This window comes from Triturus cristatus, chromosome 3_1 (assembly GCF_964204655.1).
Source record: "Triturus cristatus chromosome 3_1, aTriCri1.1, whole genome shotgun sequence".
NCBI lineage: Eukaryota > Metazoa > Chordata > Amphibia > Caudata > Salamandridae > Triturus > Triturus cristatus.
Window position 1 is genome coordinate 768,250,087 of NC_140583.1, and position 22,517 is coordinate 768,272,603.

General features: G+C 44.2%; 1 protein-coding gene across 1 annotated transcript in view; it reads right to left on the minus strand.

The window, feature by feature from the left end:
• Positions 1–22,517, minus strand: part of TH (tyrosine hydroxylase) — a 389,931-nt gene that overhangs the window by 34,288 nt on the left and 333,126 nt on the right. The window contains exons 10-12 of the mRNA XM_085646393.1: positions 21,968–22,024; positions 21,137–21,232; positions 3,304–3,437 (exon numbers count right to left, since the gene is read on the minus strand). Coding sequence (XP_085502519.1) covers positions 3,304–3,437; positions 21,137–21,232; positions 21,968–22,024 — 287 coding nt within the window. The remainder of the gene's footprint in view (positions 1–3,303; positions 3,438–21,136; positions 21,233–21,967; positions 22,025–22,517) is intronic.

Sequence of the window (22,517 nt, forward strand, 5' to 3'; positions counted from 1 at the left end):
GGTCTGACAATAGTTGGTGCCTCCGATAACATCTCAATAAGATTGTGCACGTTGAAATTAAAAAAGGACAGCCTAGAGGTGAAAATAAGGCAGGCACACTAAGAAAGAACGAAGCAAAATGGATTATTAGACTTAGATCAGTAGACAGGGGACTGAACCAAGATAGAGAACTCTATCATTTCCTCATGTCTAATTGAACAATTACACAGACCTCGCAACTTTTAATTGCTTTAAAATGACTGATTGTTGATATCCATCTTAAATACATATGTGTCAGAATTGCCTATTATTGATGTATATTATATTATGTATATTATATTATAATCAGGTGGCCGTTACTCTCTTTGGACTGATCCTTATATCTTTTGATCTTCAGAACATTAATGTATACTTTTGCCTAAATTGGCACTGATTCTATTAACATATATATAGAATGGAATGTATCTGCAGAGATCCTATGTATTATTTACAACCTTTGTTAATTTCCTGACTTATTCTAAATTCATCATGGAACTGCCAGACATCATAGATGTTGTCAATAAAATGACTCAAATTAAATGTCATGGTCATTATCTCACTGGTATGTATCATTACGACTAGCTGCACATTTATACTAATCCTCTGTGTTATCCCTATTACATATGTTATGCTTATTAGTAACACTGGTTTTAGAGCTCTTTTATTTACAGTCCTTGCCTTTCCTTTTCTATTTTTTCAGTACCACTAATACCTCTCTCCTTTTTCTAGTTTTCTCCTTTGTAACTGCCAATTAGACCGAATGTGAACAGTACGAGATATTTCGGATACTCAGCTGATAGATATATTGGATACCCAGCCCATGACTTTGTTATTGTCCGTCCTCTATGTTATTGGTGCATTCGGTGTAAATGTTGGATGAGATGTACATGCTACTTTGGCATTCACTGACACCGCGTGAGAACACAGGCACAGCTGCCAAACATTAGGTTCTGACCAGCCATTTTACACACCTGTATTTTGTTTTTTTTTATTATCCAGTTGTTGCTGGATCACTATTAATGAGGGTTAAATCCTGACTACTGTCAGTTGAGTGTACGTCTTTTATCGGTCTAAAACCATTGCCAATTCATGATATGTTAATGATGTGTTGAATATCGCATTGACAATTAATTATTCATCATTACCTTTACAAGCTTGGCTTTATGTTGACATAGCATCATGATATTTTATTGCTTTACTGATTGGTTTTAGCTCACTATTTCTTTTTACATTGGTGCCAAGAACATTATCCATGTATTCACTTGCTGCCCGTGCAAATTTGTTATTATGTTAGACATTCTGTTAGACCATATTTACTCAGATATACTTTACTTAGTTTTTATTCTTTTTGTCCAGCTATTTTAATGAATAAGTTGGGTTTGAAATAGCACATCATCTGCTGACTACCTAATATAATCAATGTGAAGATGAGCACCTTCCTACACAAACTAGAGTTATACTTTTTAAGTGCTCTTTAAGTTCTTAAGTCCTGAGAGTATTAAACTGACACAGATGACTTCCATGGGCTACTCTAAACCAACATCTTAGTTTACTATAGAAGGAATACCGATACTTCATTTATTTACATATTTTTCCAGTACAACAACAACTGTTAGTATTGTTTACATACTCATGGACAATGGCACCATTCTGCCATTATGGCTCTCTACATACACTACTTTCTTAAATAACTTGCCAAGCGTATTGATAATCTCAGCCTTTTCTCTATTATACAGTTTTTCGCATTGCACAATGTGGTGTATTACGGTATTCTTGTGGTCTTCTAATACTTTACTTCCTAAAGTGCGAGCTCACAGATTTTTGTTTTTATATTTAATTTCTTATTTCTAATATACACAGTATGCACTTGGGCATTGAAGTGTCTATCTTTCTTCTTTAAGCTCCTGCCACTTAATGTAAAAAAGATTTTAGGGACTTTTCTATCTTTCATAGCTTCATGTACCACTTTTGATTAGCCATCTTACCAATGAAATGTATTTCACAGCCTTGAAAAAGTCACAGAGAGGAAACACGTGTCGGCTGTATTTGATGAGGACCAGAGTGAAAAAAAGGAAAAAGGGATATGGTAACTTGATATCAATCACTGTAGTCACAACTATTGTCAGACCAAGAACATCATTGTCATCCTCGTGTACTATGTCTAGCTAATACAGCATGGACATTGTCGTCATACGTATATGGTATGTTGGCAAATCGTTCATAACCTCTCGAGCAACCGTTTGGAATTAGTAACAATAAAAAATATCACTTACATGGTCAATTTAAATTGTTCTTTGCTTTTTATCTTTGTACTTTTCAATATTTGTATTGTGCTTTCGACCAAATACCTTAACTGTAAGCTAGTGGCATTTTTCAAGGCCGAACTGGCCGGAGTGGGCACCGGGTGTTTTCCTGGTGGGCGGAAGGGTGGGGGCCAGTTTTGGACCAGTGGGGACCATATTTGGTACAAGGGGACGATTTTGCAGCAGTGCTGCAATATCACGTTTTTACATCACCTGCAGGATGCAACACAGCTTCTGGTAGTAAAGGTACAGTCTGTTGGAGCTCTAACTGATTCGTACATTTTGTACCTTTTAAGTTTTTAGCCACAGTATTATGGGATGTGCAGTTTTGTAATACTACTGCTACCTTTGTAGTGGTACTTGTCAGTAGAATACGTATAATTTGTAATTCCTGTTGACGTGAATTCATAACAATGATCATGGAATCTTCTGTGTCGTTAGGTGTAAGTGAGACGCGTGCAGATGCTACACAAATATTGAAATATTGGAGGAATATTTGGATTTGGTGTTAATAGTTGGGGCTAATGTGGTAGGCTGACTTGAGTTAGAAGCTTCTAAGTATGATCCTCTGACAAAGAAACACCGTTGTACCTTCAGGACACCTTTGTAACTTTGTGAATTACCTGCAATCACCAATGGGATGTTGATGGTGTGTGGGTAAGTGATTCCGAGCCTGGAATAAGCCCTATCTTAAATTGATGCCAGAGTTTTGCATTCCCCCTTTGGTGGGGGGCATTGGTAATCCATGTGGCAAGCTGGCAATGGTAGCTCCCCCCCCCACATGTATCCAATCACAGTATAACAGCAAGGCTTACTTTTGCTCGCAGATTTAGGTCCCACATGCCAAATAGTGTTACCGGCTCCCCAGACCTGCTGCCCCTTTCACAACTCCCTTCCCCTCACTGCCCTTCCCCGCCTAGGGCTTCCCTTCTTTTGAAATGCACATCCTTGCAGCAAGGTACTTTCTCCATGTGGCCTTTACCTGAGCTTTTCTTTGGCACTCGCAAAGCTTTCGGAAACGAAGTAGACGGGCTGGTAGTTCTGGTCTTGGTATGGCTGAAGAGCCGCAGAATCAGGGTCGAAGTCTCGGACCTCCGGCTCATCAGACAGACAGTGCTGGTGGGAAGGAGCACAGAAAGGTATGACTGTATCATTGCATGGAGAGCCATATTAGATAACGACATTCCAACATAACTATGAGTACAGAGGCCACCGTTACACAGCTATCCTGAGACATAATGGGCGGCCATCTTGCTGTCGCATTCTTCTTCCTCAGGCCATCCTGCTCTACTGCACCTCTAATCCAGGAGATCACGTGATAAAAGGCAGGTAACTGAACTAATTCGGCAGTGGAAAACCAAATTGCACAGCAGAGTTGACTAAATTATGCAATAGGAAAATGCAATCTATAGGGCATAATGTGGCATATTCTGTCGCAGTATTATTAATTACAAAACATTAATACAGTCTGGTCAAATTTTTCCTCTTATTAGTACCGCTTTAACACCCAGATACAGCAATTACTAGCTGCAATGTGACAATTTAACCTTTGCAAACTGCCAGTGTGTGGCAAAGCACGTGGCTCTTTTTTAGTAACCGTTGATCCTTTTGAAATTGAAAGGAATCTTTTTAGTTGTAATCCTGCAAATTATGCAGCAGATGGTGGTTTATATGGGAAGCATCCAGAAACCCGAATTATGGGGAAGATGTTTTGGCCAAAGAATGTCGTAATTCCAGTTGTTTTTACTGAGGTTAGGTGAGAGAGCACTGTGTTGGTGAGGAGAAGCGTGCCAGCACTGGACAGTGTTCGCCACACAATAATTAAATATATGACACTGGGCAGCAGAGGCGTCAATGTTTTTTTATGTGATTCCCGAATCAACCAAGATAGTGTGTCCGTCCTAACCCGCTGCAGCCTCCCACCTTTGATGCTCAGCCCCCCTGTGGTACCCCGGCCCCTACCTCCACTAGCCATTAAATCCTGCATTATGCCCACTAGTAAAGAAACAATCTGATTTGAGGGTGATGTCAAAGTTTTGAGCAATCTCAACAATTTCTATGAAACTCATTTATTTCAGCACTAATGGCCTTCTTTAATAATAAAGGACTAACAAAAAGTGATAATTAGGAGCAGTCACAGCTTTTGTTCTATCATCGGACAGCTTAGTGTGGGGCAGGACAGGACTGTTCCTTCATTGCCTTCCCCCATGTTAATATTGAAAAGCGGGAGTGCTATACACGGCCTCCTGTGGTGAAAGTGACTCACTGCCTCGTGAACACCAGGATGTCCCTCCCAGGGACTCCAACAAGGGCCACAGCCCTAGAGCTAAAACTGATCACACAGACTGGCAGAACTCCAAACGTCTTAGGTAAGAGTGCAGGTTCCAAAAGACTTTTGTCAATAAATCTGCTTTTTAGTTTGAGACCCCACAGCACAAAAAATCGAAGCTCCTTCCATTTCAAACCCATTGAGGGACGTCTTTTAGCTCTCAGCTGTACTGGTGGGTGCAGATAGTGAGGCCAATTCAGAATACCATTCGCAATTTCATTAGTTCTGGTTTCTAAATGAAAGTGCCTCTTCAGTGATTAATTTCTGCAGCTTTGTATAGCACAAACACTGTCCGAGGGTTATAGAGTCCTTTACATGAGCACCAGTTAAGTTACACAAGGTCAGATTCATTTTTTACATACTGGGATATTAAGAGAATCTCCCAGGTTCACACAATTTTGAGTCAGAGGCGGGACCAGAACCTAGGTCCCCAGGCCCATGTTGGCAGCTCTGACCGAAACACCACATCCTCTCCCCACTTGAAGGACTCAGTAATTCATCATGCATACACTCTCACAAATCTTTTCACTCACAGTTCCATTCACTGATTCATTCTTGAGTTCACCCACAATGAAAAATACAAACCACAAACTTATAAACATGCATAGCGGGTATACTCCCGTAATAACAAATTGAATTAGACACGGCTACGGATGTCTTTCTTGCAAAGGTGTTTTACGTACTGCATCGTTGTTTTAAAGTTCCAGGAAGGCCATCAAGTTTAGAAGCAACAGGTTGATCATTTTGGAGTAGTAAAACAATGATCCACTTCGTATAATACCTTTCCTTGGAGGTCGTGGCAGCATATGTTTATGCACACTACTGATGACATAAGTGGTAAGGAAACTGTTAACACTGTCTGGTGAACTGTAATACAGTCTAAAAACTCAATATAAAAAGAGGAGGAAGAAATAAAGAAAAGGGAGATAAAAGGAGAACATGGAAAATAAAGGATTCACCCATCAGCCCTGGCACTGAAGCTCACTCATTTTCAGGATGCTATGCGTACATTTGATCAGCCAAGTGTCAAAATAACCAATGGCTGAAGTGGGCTTGGTCTTTGCCCCATAATAGGGATTATAAAAGTAAAAATCGTCTACCCCCAGGGTTTGTCAGAGGTGATGAACAGCACCAAAACCCTTAATTATTACAATAATTTGTGAGATTTCATGGAACAAAATACCTCTCTACCGTCTGAAACTCAGTATAATAACAACCCACCATTAGGGCCTATTGACTATAACAACTGCTTTTCACAATAAATAAGTCCGGCTTACTGCCTTTGTCATAATCTTTCATAATTAACAGATCAGACCAGTGGCATTGAGCATTACGTTTCCAAGTGAACTAATCATATATATACATATATATATATACATATATATATTCACTGAAAAAAACATAGGTTTCAGGGGCGTTATAGTTAGCTGGACTTTTCACTCGAACAAAACCATTTAAATTCCCCCGTTATAGTTAGTTCAGCTAGCTATAACTCGCGCGCCAGCAATGCACTGCTGATGCCGTCACATATTACATCACTCATGACATGGTCAGTGACATCACTCATGACATCACTGATGACATCTCAAATGACATCACTGATGACATCACTGATGACATTATCCAGTGAATGTGTGTTTTTCTGAAAATTACATATGTTTTATATATGTATATCTCAAGGTCGATGGAAGTATAAATGGGTATATAAGTGTCTAAATGGATGATTTGTTTTTGAAAAATTGATTGTATAACTGACTGATTAAGTGTATCTTAGTGAATACATGGCTTAGTGAGAAATGTTTAAATATGTAAATATCTGTATCAGTCTCTCACTTTGTGTATAAGTGGCTGCATGGGTTGGTGAGTAGCCACATGAGTGTCTATATAGGTTATTAGTTGGTTTTTTGAGTATCAGTATGAGTGTCTGAGTGTCTGTATGGTTCGGTGGGGGGTATTACGTAGTGCATAGGTGCATGAATGAGTGACTCACTGTTTGTATGTGTTGAAGACAGCATGTGTGCAGGACTGTATGGGTGGATGAGTGTGTGCATGGGTGTGTTAGTGAGTGAATGACTGTCTCAATAGTGTCTTTATGCGTAACTACATATGTTTTAAACTAGTATATGTGATTATTGGTGTATATAAGTGAGTATATGTGAGAGTGAGAGATTGGAAGAGTTCCTGTATGAATAAGTATGTGTTTCTATAAGTGATTGTTTAAAAGACTAAGTATGTGTAAGTTTCTGTAGAAGTAAGTGTGGTGGTGTGTGTATAACTGTATATGCAAGTAAATGGATGTTTGATTCTTTATTAGCATGATTGACTTGACTATGTGTGTGAGTAACTCTATGGATGAGTGGCGTTGTGTAACAGGATGTATAGGTGTATGAGTACATATGATGAGTGAGTACATGTATGAGTGACTGTATAGGACTGTTGGTGAATGAGTGGATGTGTATGTGGATCTTAGAATTACTGAATAGGTTGTTGTAACTGGTATTGGTATGTCCATTGTTTTGAAAATTTTTGTTTCTATTTTTGAATGTGTGTATCAAAGGTTATATTAGGGGGAGAGGAGTTCTGCCACTCTATCACAAGGATGATGTCATCTGTGATGTCATTTGAGATGTCATCAGTGATGTCATGAGTGATGTCACTGACCATGTCATGAGTGATGTAATATGTGACGTCATCAGCAGTGCATTGCAGGCGCGCGAGTTATAGTTAGCTGAACTAACTATAACGGGGGAATTTCAATGGTTTTGTTCGAGTGAAAAGTCCAGCTAACTATAACGCCCCTGAAACTTATGGTTTTTTCAGTTAATTTTTAAGGTTTTTTTAAATGCTAATTCCTAACTATAACGTGCCTGAAACCAATGGTTTTTTCAGTGAATTTCAAAGGTTTTTTAAATGCTAATTTCTAACTATGCCTACAGAGATAGGACATGCGAAGAAAGAAGAAAAAACACACAGAAAGAAAAAAAAGAAATGCAGAAAGAAGGAACAGAAGTCCTCAAAGACGAAGAAAAGTGCAGGAAGAAGGATAACGTGCAGAAAGAACAAACAGAAGAGCAGAAAGAAGCCTTGTTGCAAAATCATCCTGTACCCTCAACTTTTTCAGACGGATACTGGTGGTAACTGAGTCTGACTAACCAGTCCTAGAGCCAGTGCTATGTTAAAAGACACTCAGAATACAGTGAAAACACCTACATACACTAGGGAACACTATGCGTTGGAGTCCCCCTGTGATTAGCATGACCTCCTCTGTAAGCCCCTAGTATATAATAGGGCAGGGGATTAAACCTACCTCTTAAAACGCGCCACGGGCATGTTTGCACACGTCACCTCAGGCCTGCATGGTCATGAGTGATGTAATATGTGACATCATGAGCAGTGGATTGCGGGTGCGCGAGTTATAGTTATCTGAACTAACTATAACGGGGGAATTTCAATGGTTTTTTACGAGTGAAATGTCCAGCTAACTATAACATGTGTGAAACCTATGGTTTTTTAAGTGAATATATATATACATACATACATACATACATATATATATATATATATATATATATATATATATATATATATATTGTATCAAAACTTCAAATAATGACGCTCACTCGGGAGTCCATTGCAACCTTAGAGGTTTAATAAAGTGAACCGCTACGCGTTTCGACACAGAAAGTGTCTTGATCACACGATTTTCACAGTGCTACGTGACGTGTATAAGTAAACAGTAAACATAGAAAAGGCACTACATTGGGAGCAAACCCTTTCTGCTCCGTTTCATGGCATCCATCTTGGAACAGTACCCACAGTCAGTATATAATGTTACACACAATGTACGATCCTGAACAAAATGCCAACATCAATATATAAATATATTGTATATGCTATTGTTCTTAATTAAAAAGCGGTATAAGTAACCATGAGACATCGCTTATTTGAAACGATGTTCGACCATGATTGTACATGCGTGTGTGTCGATTGCTTGAGCCTAAATAAAGTTCAAGCATAATTGATTGTTAAACAGGCGAGTGCCTTTGCAACAAAACTATTGATTATATACAATCGGTGGAACCCTTTTGTACGCGCTCTAGTGGCTTTGTGTAGATACCTTACATGAATCCTGTAAATACTTCCCCAGGCAACTTTGCAAAATCAAAAGGCCCCAAACCGTGAAAGACAAGAAAAAAGTGGATAAATATCAGTCTCTAAGAAGATAAAGATTAACCAAAAGTTTTGTCACTTTACTTGTTGGAGAGTGCTTGGATGATTTTCGAATAGACTGCATAAGGGGTACTGCAAGTTAAAAACTTTTTGATGGGTCTTTTCAAGTTCAGAATGATCACCACATATTCTGCAGAGGCTAATCTTTTGAAACAAATGTTCAAGAAAAATTGGCATATTTTAAAAAGCGATGCAATCATAGAGGAGGACATTCCTAACTATCCGATGATAACCTTCAAAAAGGCCAGGTCATTAAAGGATAGGTTAGTTAGTAGCCATCTAACAAAACAATCATCACTGCAGGGCACTTTGAAACACATGCAAGGTTTCTTTCCGTGTTGGAAGTGTAAGGCTTGTTCTAATAGCCAGAGAGTCTTAACTTACTCAGTACCCAATGCAAACTTGAAAAGACCCATCAAAAAGTTTTTAACTTGCAGTACCCCTTATGCAGTCTATTGCCTTATCTGCCCGTGCGGCCTATTATATATAGGCAGTACAATTCATTCTTTAAAAATTCGAATACTTGAACACAGGAGGGCAATAGTAAAAGGTGATGCTTCATATCCTGTAGCGAGGCATTATGATGAAAAACATCCTAACAGTAAAAATGTTTTACAGTTTTTTGGCTTAGATTATGTCCCAGAAAACATCAGAGGAGGTGACCGCCTGAAGAAACTACGAAGGTTAGAATCACGTTACATCATAGATCTACAATCTAAGTTTCCGTTCGGTTTGAACAGCAATGAAGAATTATCAGTACATTTGGGAACTTAACAAGACAGTCTGGCAATATAAGTAAGAGAATTTGTGAATTTGTGAATTGGATTATGTCTTTAGAGTGCAATGATCGCTTTGTCAAGCTATTTCAATCACCCTCTTTATATATGTGTGTAGACTAGACGATTTTTTGACAGCTAGTGAAAGCCGATACACGGCATGATTAAGAGTGGTGCCGATACACGGCATTATTGTTGGGATGGGCGGAGTTGTTGCCATGCTTATTGTGCGCAAAACATATATTAAGGTACTCTGGACTCGTGTCCTGAAATATACGGCGATCATTTTATTTAAAGTGATTAACGGTTTTATGTCAAAGAAGATTTAATGAATTGATAACTGTGAACATTTTGTACCTCGCATTGTATATGTATATTCTATACATGGGATGTGGCTACATTACAAGATGGCGCGATTAACCCCGTAAACATTTCACGCTGTCCTCTGTCTATGTCGAATTGTTTGACACACTGTGATGCTTAAAAATATGGCGGTTACGGTGTGCCGTGAACACCGAGGAAGGCAGATCGCCGAAACGCGTCTGTTCTGGGAATAAAGACCCGCTGACACGTCACCCGTGAGTGCTTGTATTCTTTACGAAATAAGGAATTTGGAGCGTTAATATTGTGCGGTAGGCACCGCCGTACTCACAGCACCCGACCGCGAGTGACTCGTTTTTGGTGCAACGGGAGCAGTAATATATATATATATATATATATATATATATATATATATGGGGTAAATGTGCACTTGTAAATGTATGTTTCCCTTTTTAATTTGACAGGGATAGCAGTGTCCATGTGTAAAAAAAAACTTCCCTTTTCAGACCATAAAATAGAACTGTTCTAGGGGTTTTATGCATTTCAGTTAGTACTAATGCCTACTGGAAGAGGTTGTAAGTTAAGAAGTGCAAATAGTATGGGCAAAAGCACTGCCAATATTTTTGCAGACCCCTACAGTTACGACCTTGTAGCCATACACCACATTTACAATGCCAACTTCCAAGATGCTATCAGGGGAACACTGTTATTTTCATTCACTAGCTCACACTTTCAACTGTGGAAAATCCATACAGTCTAGTGTATATTCCACTGTTTTAGTGCTATTTTTCTGATCTTGCATATCAGAATCTCTATTTCTTTGGACACATGCCACTTTCTGGACAAATATGTCTCACTTACTTAACGGACAAAAAGTATATGTATGAGCCCCACTGACACTAAGGGCCAGATTTATGGATTGCATTGCCCTTGCGTCAAGCAAGGTGACACAAGGGCAGCGTAAGCCTTCAGTGAGATTTACTATGCACCGCGGAGCCACCTTGTGTGGCTCTGTGTGGCATAGTAAACCTGGAGTAACTCAAGGAAGGGCAAGTCGCTGCCTTTCTTTACTCTGTCCTGGGAAGGCATTCCATAAGTGGAGTGTGGGTATTCTCAATCATTCCACCCATGGATCTTGGCGCATTTCCAGATTTGCTACCAGTAGTAAACATGGTAATGCTTCAAAAAGTTACACATCCCAGGGGAGGTGGAGCGAGGAGGAATAACTTTATTTCTCCTCATTTTTGTTCTCTTTCAATGTGTGCTGCATTCTGCAGCACACGTAGAAAGAGGAAAAAGCCTCTAAGGACTGTTTTTGTTCAGAGATGTTTTTGTACAAGTAACTTTGTCTTGACAATCTACACCTATCTGTTTTTAACCCTGCCGAGGGGACTCCTGATTAAATATACCTCCTGGTACCTCGTAGGTAGTTTTAAACCATGTTTTCACTATACTCACTACTGAGACCCCACCCACCCGCATGCATCATCAAGGCTTAAATAAAAGATCTTTGCTAAAGAGCCTTCTTGTGGGGTCCATGGGGCATTGCAGCACCAGCCCCACGAGGAGCTAATCTCAATGATGAAGCATGACACTGACATGGGTGTGTGAGGGCAATACCTTCCAATAAGGAAGATCCCCCAACTTAAATACAACCTCCAACCAGACGTCTTCTATATAGGAACAGCCAACCCCTTTGTTCAAGTGTAAGTTTTAGAGCATGTGCCTTTTGATCCAATGACATACAGAACTATTAAACCAGTGATATGACACTCCATTTTTCTCATTGCAGTAATGTCAGCTATGAGCACAGGTGAACGACAACCTGTGTTTTTTAACTAACCATCTCTTATCACTATCTGGGTTGACATTAAACTATTTAGCATTCGTACTTGACCTCTCTGAGGTCTTTGACACAGACCACCATAAAACCTTATTACACAGACTGAATAAAGGAGAATACAAGAGTGTGTTTTCAGGGCTGGATCTCTTCATACCTTGCAGAAAGGCACCAAGTAATCATCTTCCCAATCATCATATTTCATCACTGATGCAGGTATCTCTCAGGCCTCTAGTTTTGCACCGCTACTTCTCAATGCCTATATGAGATCTTTCCCAGACATCATTAAGACTTTCAACCTGCTACAACTATGCTAATGACACCCAGATCATTCTGAAACTGAATCACAACACACCTAAATGAATGCATCCTGGGGCCATGACTGCTTGAGAAGACAAAATTATATACTATACCAATTTAAAAGTCAACACAACGAAACAGGAATCCTCACCTGTGGAAACAGTTCACCTTCCCTCCTTGCAGAATATGGCTCCTGGAACTTGGAGCCTCCATCACTGCCAGTAATGTATGGAATCTTGGATTTATCATTGGACCTGAACTCTATTTAATAGCTCAGGCAACCATATCAATGTTCTAAACAATAAGGATCATGTGACATGTATGCCCTTTTCTGATGAGCCCTCAATGATTCCAAGCTATCACTTGCTTGTAAACTCCCAGTTGGACTTTGCGTTGGAGCTCCTGCTTTCCTTTGGCTTTCCTCCTACACAGCCTACAGCACATCCAGTTTGCCACCGCCAGACTTTTACTATATCTCTATGCTAGAGATTGCATAACACTGACTCTTCACTCACTACCCATTGCCACATGTATCTCCTTCAAGGCCCTCTGCCTTGCGCACAAAGCAATTAATGGCACAGGCCCAGATTTTTGGCAAGGCAATCTTTGAACAGATCATCCTAAAAGGAACTCCAGATTAAGATCAGGACCTTTACTTAAATATCCCTGTCTGTTGCAGTAAAGGCCACCAAACTCTGAAACTCCCTTGCAACCCTTGTAGGAAAGCTCACAAATCAGCCAGAATGTTGATTTTGGATGGATCTAACCAAAACATCAGCGGCGAACCAGCAGTTTGCTTATAAGGCCCTCATTATGAGTGGCCCATTATGTTCTGGTGTGTGTCATATCATATGTTACTGCCCCTTCTGGAATTCAAGGTTTTGCAGCTAGCACCACACCCTCACACTTTTCCCTAACTATATTTTCCCCAAACCTACTGACATTCACCAAGGGAAAAAAGGCCCAAAAATACTGGGACATGAAAATGTTGGCTCAGTAAACCCTAAAATCTGTATGTTATGCCCCTGTTTGCAAGGGTAAATTCAGAATAGGGTTAATTATCGCAACTGTTACATTTTGATCCCCGGGATATTGGATTTTAGCAAATGCAATAATTTGCGCATTTGGGGCCAGGTGACTCGTAATGAGGGTGTAAGAGAAGGCTCCCAGAGAATAGGAATACTTCATAAATCTCCTACCTTAAGCAGAGTATCGTTAAGTATCAGAAAACTATAACCCAAAGGACCATTTAATGTGTTCTCTTTTAATAAGGCACTATCCCAGCAATCAAAACTCTTCTACTTCACAAACATGCCTACTTGCAGTACGAAGTCCCTAGCAAAAAGGTTGGACTACTCCTCTGTGCTTCACACACACTACCCAATTCTTCTCACATAGGTCAAATTATAAAGACACACTCTCCCGTCCAGGCAGATAAGCCTGGCTTGTGTTTGACTCCAAAAAGATTGCACAGCACTCTGATCCACATCTGCGGCAGCAGCATCCTATACAATGCAATACATTGAACGAGTAATTACTCAGCCTTGCAATGTTTGCTGGCCATTCTGCAGATGCTGGCAGGACTGCCCACAAGCAGGGTTTTAGGAAAACCCTAGTATGGACTCAATAAAAGTCTTTAGGCCCTCAATAAACCTCTATGTTAATTATAGCGATCCTAACTGGCCTTTATTACGTCTCCAAACATGACTCCTCCTCTTCCAAGTGCAGGTTTGCTGAAACCAGACAGTGGTGCTGGTCAGAGTGGGGTGCTGCTATCAGTGTTACATCACTGAAGTCTTCAGAGTTGTGAAAAACCCAAGCGCCACTCAAAGAACACACGTAGCAAATGAGCCCGTCCATTCAGCAGGAATGGAAAGAGCTGGTGGTGCATTTTGGAGCACAATGTCGCAAATATAAACCGGCGTGGAAGTGCACTGACATTACATTTGCTCAAACACACAGGGGCAGATTTACAAGCCCCTTGCGCCACTTTTGCGTCACTTTTAACATTGGAAAAGTGACGCAAAAGTGGCGCAAGGGGCTTGTAAATAAGCCCCACAGTTTTAAAAAAATCAAAACTGTATAGCGCACAAAGGACAGTGGGGCAGATTTATGTTTGACTTGCGCCTCATTTACGCCGCCGTTGCGTCACTTTTGTGACGCAGCAGCGGCGCAAATCCTGCGCCATGGTGCGGGGTATATACAACGTGACGCATCTGCGAGATGTGTCACGTTGTAAAGCCCTGCGCCACATGTAGGCGTTCCAGGGCAGGTGGGGGCGTTCCGGCGCAGGAACGCCTCCTAAAAGTGGCTGAGTGAAATATACAAGATTTCACTCAGTCACTTTTGAGCCCATGCTGCGTCAAAACCCTGTGCCTGCTTGAAGCAGGCGTAAGGATTGACGCAGCATTGTGCAGATAGGGCCCCCCAGAGCATTGCTGGAGCTGCGTCGCGCTTGCGACGCAACTCCAGCAATGCGCCACTTTTACGGCACAGATGCGTGACGCATCTGTGCCGTTTTTGCCCTTGTGCGCCGCATTATAAATGCGGCGCATCCATGGTGGCAGAGCTGGGACGCAAAATAACTGGCGCATCCCTGCTGATATGCAGGGATGCGTCAGTTATTATAAATATGCCCCAGTGTCTGGAAATCGGGTTTCTGCGACCAATTATCATTTGCACATCATTAATTATCTTGATGTGTTTTCGTCCTATTAGAAATCCATGCTTCCATTACACTTCAGAATTACAAAAACAGCGTTTCATTTGTGCTTTCTTATCTAATGTGAGGCCGTTTTTTATCCTTTGGTGTGGGTTTGCTGCTTGGTTTATGTTTTTTATTCCGCTTTGCCTCCTTTCTATACCTCCCGGTTCTTCAACTCCCTAACGAGCCCTGTGGCGGGACGTCTGTGCCACAGAACCAGCGTCTAGGAGGCATTGATGGCTTCGGAGGGCCAGGCTGACGTCCATCCCTGACTTTGGGACGCCCGTGTCAATGTCGTAATTATGCCTGCATGCTTTACAAAGTTTTAATCCTCTATCTGCTGTGCTTCTGGTGGTAGTTTCACTCTGGCGCAAAGTCTACTGAGGTACTGGACATGTTTGAGGCTGCTGTGGCTCGCGCTCTGAGAGCCTGGGTCCCTGCTAAGTGCTAGTCTTCTCATTCTGCGGTGGGTCCGGTGGACTCACCCTCTTCTTCTTCGGGTGCTGCCGGGCCTTCTACCTCTTCCGGGCAGTTTGATCGTCGGGTGGAGGTTCCTGCGATTCTACGGCTCTTTAGGGAATGCTTGGGGTTTTCGCCTTTTCTGCTCCTGAGGGGTCGAAGTCGTATTTCTGCTGTGTGTTAGGCCCCCTGTGCTCGCTATGCCCTTTCATGGATGCGTGGTCAGGGGGGTTCCGGCAGTGACTGTGCTCCCTAGTGGAGGGGGAGGTCTCTCTTCCGCACTCTGTCTTGGCTGGTATTTGTTCGTCTTCTGTGGCGCAGTCGTTGGTGTCTGTCTTTGGGTGGCTGGTCACGGCTATTCAAGGGGTGACGGACTGCTCCGGCTTGCTTGTCCACATGGTACAGAGGGCCATGCTCCTGGCTGTCGTTTCTTCGGATGTTCTTCGTTCTTCTGCCCTGGCTTCTGGTTCCTTAGTCCTGGCTCCCTATGGATGCGTGACTAGAAGGCGGATTCTCCGGAGGTTTCCTCTCTCCTTGAGATCCCCTTTGTTGGCTTGATGCTTTTTAGTGTGCAGTTGGACTGTTGGATCACGGATGCCTTTGAGGACCGTGATCTTGCTCTGCCTTGCAGGGGCAAGTCGTCGGCTTCTCTCTCTCGCTGCTTCTGGATTCGGACTCTTTTCTCGGCTTCTTCTGGTCTTCCCAGTGGTCCTCCAATCCTTTTCAGGCCGTTAGCGTACATTCCTGCCCAAAAAGGCGTCTGCAGTGGCAGGTCCCAAGGGTCTGTCGGATGCCTTCACGCGGACGTTCTGACAATGGCGGCGAGGCGGCCTCTTGGCCTGTGGGCGTGTGGCTGTTGTTTTTCCTAGATGCTTGGTGGCTGGTTGTGTGGGGTCACTGGGCGTTGGATATTGTTGTGAGAGGTTGTCCTATCGACTTTGTTGCTGTTCCACCCGGTTGGGGCTCCATCCGTGCGCCTGTCCCTAGGTCCCTGGCGACATTTTGTTTCTGGTCTAGAAGTTGTCAGGGGTTCTGGCCGGTTCTGGTCCTCAAGAGGGTGAATGGTTGGTTTCGGACCATTCACTTCAAGATTGTGACTTTGCGGTCCATCCTTACATTGGTGGGGGTCCTGGACTTCGTGTCGATCTGCAGGGTGCCTATCCTCCTGTTCCAGTGACTCTGGTGCATCAGGAGTTTTTGCGATTGGTGACTCCCTCTTCCGGTTTGCGGTTTTGCCATTCGGGCTGAAGTCCGCTCGGCAGGTCTTCACCTTGCTGCTGGCTCTGTCGGTGGCCTTGGTCCACGCCCGAGGGTTATTTCTCCATCCTTGCCTGGACGGTTGGTTGGTTCATGCTCCCTCATTCCAATTGGCTCTCAGTCGCACGGGGTGGTTCTGGCTGTTTTGGGGGGCACGGCTTTCTTATCTATGTGGGGAAGTCGTTCCTTGTTCCGTCCCAAGATTGTCTCTTCGTTGGGGCTCGGTTTCGGACAGTTTGGGGGTGGTCACTTGGCCAGGGGCCCAGGTGGACAAGTTTCTTTCTCGCATCCTGTCTCTTCTGTCCGGTCTGGTTCAGGTGGCGGCTCGTTGGCTCCGGGTGAAGGGGGGGCATGGCGGCCACGGTCTTTCTGGTTCCATGGACCCGGTTTCATTAGCGCACACTGATGGCTCATGTTCTGGTACATTGGTCTCCCCGTTGCCTCCCCCACTCTTTTCTGATTCCGGTGTCCCCTCAGGTCAGGACGGTTCTGTGTTGGTGGATGGTTCGGGATCATCTGCTGTGGGGGTCTCTCTCTCTCCTCCAGGTCCTGTGGTGGTCGCCGCGGTTGCCGGCCTCTCTGGGTGGGGGGTCTGGCTAGGGGTCCTTCGGACCAGGGCCTTCTGGTCCCCCTCACTGGGCAGGAAGTTTTCGATTTGGAGGGAGTTGGAGGTGGTCCGTTGGCTCTGTTGACCGTCTCTCGGTTTCTTCTGGGCTCCGTTGTTCTATTCGGGATGGACACCGTCGCTGCCATGGCTTACGTACACTAGCAGGGAGGGACCAGGTCCTCGTCTCTGGCGGCGTTGCTGTTGTTCAGTTGGGCAGAGTCTCATCTGGTGGCACTCTCTGCTGTTATTTTTTGGGGGGTGTCCTATTCCCTGGCGGATGCTCTCGGCAGGGCCTTCCCATCCTCTGTGGATTTCTGCCTTCGTCAGGAGTTGTTTGTGGAACTGACAGTGCGATGGGGTGTTCCGGTGGTGGATCTCTTTGCATGTGTGAGCGATGCCGAGGTGGCCCGGTTTGTCCCGCAGTCAGGAGGGTTCGGCCTGGGCGGTGGATGCTTTCGCCAGCCCTTGGCCTCGCGGGCTTCTGTATGCCTTTCCTCCCTTCCCCCTTATTCTCCGCTTCCTTCTGAGGGTCCGATCCTTGGGGGCTCCGGTGGTTCTGGTGGCTCTGGCTTGGCCTCGTGCCCCCTGGTTTACTCTCCTGGTGGAGATGGGGTCGGGGGTGCAGTGGTTGATGCCTCTGTCTCCGTCCACTTTGGTATGCCCGCTGTGGGATGTTCTGGCCAGGATGCCCTTGGCGGCCTGGTGGTTGGATGCTTGGGTCTGCTACGTAATGGGGTTCCGGCTGGCTTGTCCTCTACTCTGCTGGCGGCTGGGCGCCCATCGCCTGACACGTCCGAGGCTCTGGCATTCTTTCAGTCGGTGGTGTCGTGACATGGGTTTGGTCCCTGCTTCCTCTTCTTTGTTTGAGGTGATGCTGTTTTTCCAGGGGGGTGCTGCCTTGGGCTTGCTGGTTTCTTCCCTTCGTTTGCAGTGAGCTACGATTCTGGCGTTTCGGAGCTCTTAGGGCACTCTCTCGGATCCTGATGGGTTGGCTGGTCACCTTTTTGAGGGTTTGGGTTGTGTTCTCCCTACCCCTTGGCGGCTTTTTCCCTCCAGGGATCTGTCTCTGGTCTCGGATGCTTTTGGTGTCCCCTCCCTTTGAGCTCTTGCTTTCTGTGGCCCTGCGCCTTTTGTCCTTCTTGACCTTCTTTTTCGTGGCCATTTCCTCTGCTAGCCGCTTGGGTGGGCGGGGTGCTCTCTCTTCCTAACCCCCTTTTTGTTGGGTTTTTGAGGACTGGATCGTTTTGAGTCAGGCGCTTTAGTTTCGTCCTACGGTGGTTTCTCGGTTCCGCATGAGTCGGGAGTTGGTCCTTCCTCCCTTTTTGTTTTGGTTCCCCGTCATTGGAGTCTGGGGTGCGGCTGCACTCTTTGGGTGTTCGGATTGCTCTCCTGGTCTATCTGAAGCGGGTCGCTCCTTTCCGTTTCTCTGATTCGCTTTTTGTTGGTTTAGGGCCTGTGTGTCGGGGTTTGCGTCCTTCTACTTGAGTCGTTGGATTCGGTCTCTGATTTCTTTGGCGTGCAAGGTGGCAGGCACCTTTCTCCTTTGGGGGTTTGGGGTTGTTCCACTCGGTCCATGGCGGCGTCATGTGCGGAGGTCCAAGGGGCTTCCGTTTCTGTGTTTTGCTGGGCTGCCGCCTGGGCTTCTCCTTTATCCCTTGACTCTCGTTGCTGGTTTGGCCGGGAGCTTGACCGTGCTGATGATTTTGGGTACAAGGTTCTTTCCGCTATGGTTCCTGTTTAGTGGTTTTCCTTGTTGTCTGTGTTTTTTGATGTGCCTGTTTTTGCATACCTTCTTTGGTTGTCCTGTTTGGCTTTGTACAATGCATATGGAATGGAAGCGAGGGAGGGGCGAGGAGGTAATGTCTCAATTACTTACCGGTAATTGCATTACTCTAAGTCCTACTCCCTCGCTTTCATTACTTACATCCCTCCCTCCCTCCCTCCCTGGTAGTCCAGGCCAACCTTTTGGTACAGTTTCGGTCTGTGTGGTATTACAGGAGGTTTGAGGGGGGTGGGCGCTACTTATAGTCCCAGCATGATAAATCACGTGGTATGGGTGTCTGGTGAGGCAAGGATGCCTCAATGCGTAAGTAATGGAAGCGAGGGAGTGGGACTCAGAGTAATGCAATTACCGGTAAGTAATTGAGACATCACCCAGCCTTTCCTTTCACACTCCTTATACTCCATCAAGATTGCCACACACTTCACTTTGAAAAATCATCTCACTTTGCAGTCAGAAAATGAAAAGTAATCACTAATCTCAATGTTGAACAAATTAGCAGCAATTTCTCAGAATACAGAGCCTGACAGCTGACATCTTTCTTTGAATGCTCAGGAAAGATAAAGGCAAAATTTCAAGGCGTCTTCAGCAGCGGCCGTGCAGGTAAGTGCGGTGGAGCAGTGGGGGGAGGGTGGGCGGGGAGTGGCTGGGATATCGACAGACGACGGAATAGGATTTAGTTGTTTATTTAATTTGCAATATTCTGTCGTCTGTCTACATCCCCCCCCACCCCGCCACGCTTACCTGCACTGCCCGCTGCTGGACGTCTTTATTACTCATTTACATTCTGAACTCAGCATGGTTATTTACGGGGTTGCTTCAGAACCCGCCCCCCCCTGCACCACTCTTTCCAGCGCAAGTGAAGCAGTGCCTAATGTGTTAAAAAAAAAGGCAGTGGCCTAAAAACATTTCATTGTGGCTATCTAATTTCGAAAACCAAGGTTGTTTAGTCTTAACCCCATCTAACGCCTCGTTCTCCCACCCCCTACACTTCTGTCACTTTATACCACTTTTGCAAGTTCCTTTTGTCCCCTTTCCTACCTTCTTCTTTCTCTCTTTTCTGCATTTCTCTTTCTTGCTCTGGGTCAAAATCCGATGATGAAAGACATGCCCCTACCCCCGTAAATAAGTGTAGGTTCCCGCAACCGCTAAGCACTGTGGTAAAGAAATCACTCCCACCCAACACTCATGCAAAGCCATATTGTAAATGTACAGAATGGCTTTACCATGCCAGCCTGACATATGATGGCTAAACCTGATGCACTACCTGAAAACAGGTGCGTATGTGAGACGTATGTTCGACTGTAGTTGGTGTGCATGTCTGAGGAAGGTTATCAGTGCTGCTTCCCATGCTGTACCTGTTCTGCGTGTGAAGCAAGCTTGCCCTGCTGCTGCTTCTGTCGTAACCGTCATTAGCTATATATCTTTTGTTTGAGGTGACTGTAGTGTCTTGCTGGACACGTTCTAGTGTTCCGGCATGGACTAGTTTGTCAGCCATTCATTGAAGGCTGGCCTTGACACCCACCCCATACCATCCATCACAGGCAGCACCGGTCAGGTGACTCTGCCAATAAAAGGACCCGAGTGTACATGCTCGTGGCCAGTTTTAGTGCCATATACTCTGTGTCTGAGTCCCTCATTCTTTAGCATGTGGGCCTAGTGCCCAAGACCCTACAGTAATGATGCATCCTTACTTCCTGTCATATGCCTGTTGTGTGTGTGAGCGAGTCTCTCAACTTATCTATGTGTGTATGTGGGTGAGATTTTGCAGAGTACCTTTTGTGCATTCATGGCAGACTTGCTACGCTACGGCCATGGTGTACTTGTAGTGTGCTTGTCAGTCATGCTTTAGAACTCCTCTTTACTATACTGAAGCCAAAACTAATGTCCTTGTCAAAGTTGATTTTTGTTTCCATCTAGAACCTCTGTTGCTCCCTTCCAGTATTAGGAAGATATGCAAGATGTTGAAGGTAAAGGGACAGAAACAGGAGCATGGGGGCATAGTTGAGGCTGAGCCTTGAGGCAACTCTGGGATTTGTTGAACTTCACCCACATACACCTGCGTAAAGTACATCCATGACATTTAGAAAGCCCTAGGTTGACATCTGGAGACATGCTTTCTGTTGGGTGTGTCTCTCTCGCTTTCTCTTCGCACAGAGTGAGGCTGTAAACCGAACCTGTATTATACCAAAAGGACAGTCTGGCTACTCACTATTAACTCCCCATAAGAGGAGAGGAGCCCGGCTCCATAGGCCTTGAGCGCGCCATCCTGCTTGCAGAGTCCAAACTCGACGGTGAACCAGTAAAGCTGGAGAGAAATGAGATGCTGGTTAGTTCAAGTTTTCCTTCCCTGCACTGCTCTGTAAGCCAGATCCATATCATGTCTCTGATGGCGTCATAGCAAAATTGCAATCAAACCTTAAGTGTAAATAGCATGTTACTTATCAGACATTAATATGTTCCTCATAACAGGAGAATGGGTAACTCTATCATTTATCTGAAGGGGAGATATCATGTCAGTTACCCACCTACACGAGGTGACTGAACAAAATGGCTGTCAGCCTCTAGAGAAAACCATTAATTCTCCTGAAAACTCATCTCTTTTCTACTTCCATAACTCCTTTCTTTCATGGCACCCTGCTTATCAGAGCAGGACACCCTGTCCCATGGTAGCCATGCCCCCTACAAATACTCTATGCATTATATATATAGATATATTCTAGATAACTTTTAACTTTTAAAGATTTCCAGTGGCTGTCACTGACATGAAGCTTATAATATTTAAAGAGAAAATAGATGAAATGACTTGCATTGCTCCTGGCTAAACAATGAATGGCCAGATCAACTCTAGGCGAAGGCATTGCTCACAACTATAAACGACTAGAGTTTTAATCAGCTAGTGTAAATTTGACAACAATGCCATTGCCATAGAGAGGTGCACGTATCGATGGACATGACATCTTGCTGTGTTCTAATTGATATTGTACCTCAATCTGACATCTTTCACGTCATCGTCCATTAGGCATCAGTGAACTCTACTTACTGTTGAGAGCTTTTCGATCTCCTCTTCAGATACTCCCAAAGAAGCAAGTCCGATATCCTGGCAAGAGAGCAGAATGAATCAGTAGGCACAGAGAGTCTGCTTCTGCAGTAAGCACTTTTCTCCCACCTCACATACACACAAATAAGTTTAGTGTCATTTTTCATCATCTGAACACATGCCAACATTTGGGAAATGATAAGAGGGAGAATTTGAAAATCAAATTAGGGGAAATGCATTTCCCTGATTAACCTACATTGAGGGGCTCATTACGATGTCGGGTGGAAAGTCTCTGCCTGACACTGACTCAGATTCGGGACCGACCAACTTGCGCTCGGTGGTTCCGACCACCGGATTGCGATGCGACCGAACACTGTGCTGTCGGATTCCCATTGTTTCCTATGGGAGCTCGTGTTACACCTGACAACTGGCTGTAACACAGCTCCTATGGGGAAATGGGGTGTGTGCGGAAAACCCTGCACCACACAGTGCAGGATTTTACAGGGGGGTCCCTTAGGTACACCCTAGGGCACCAACCTTAGGCCGCGAGGGT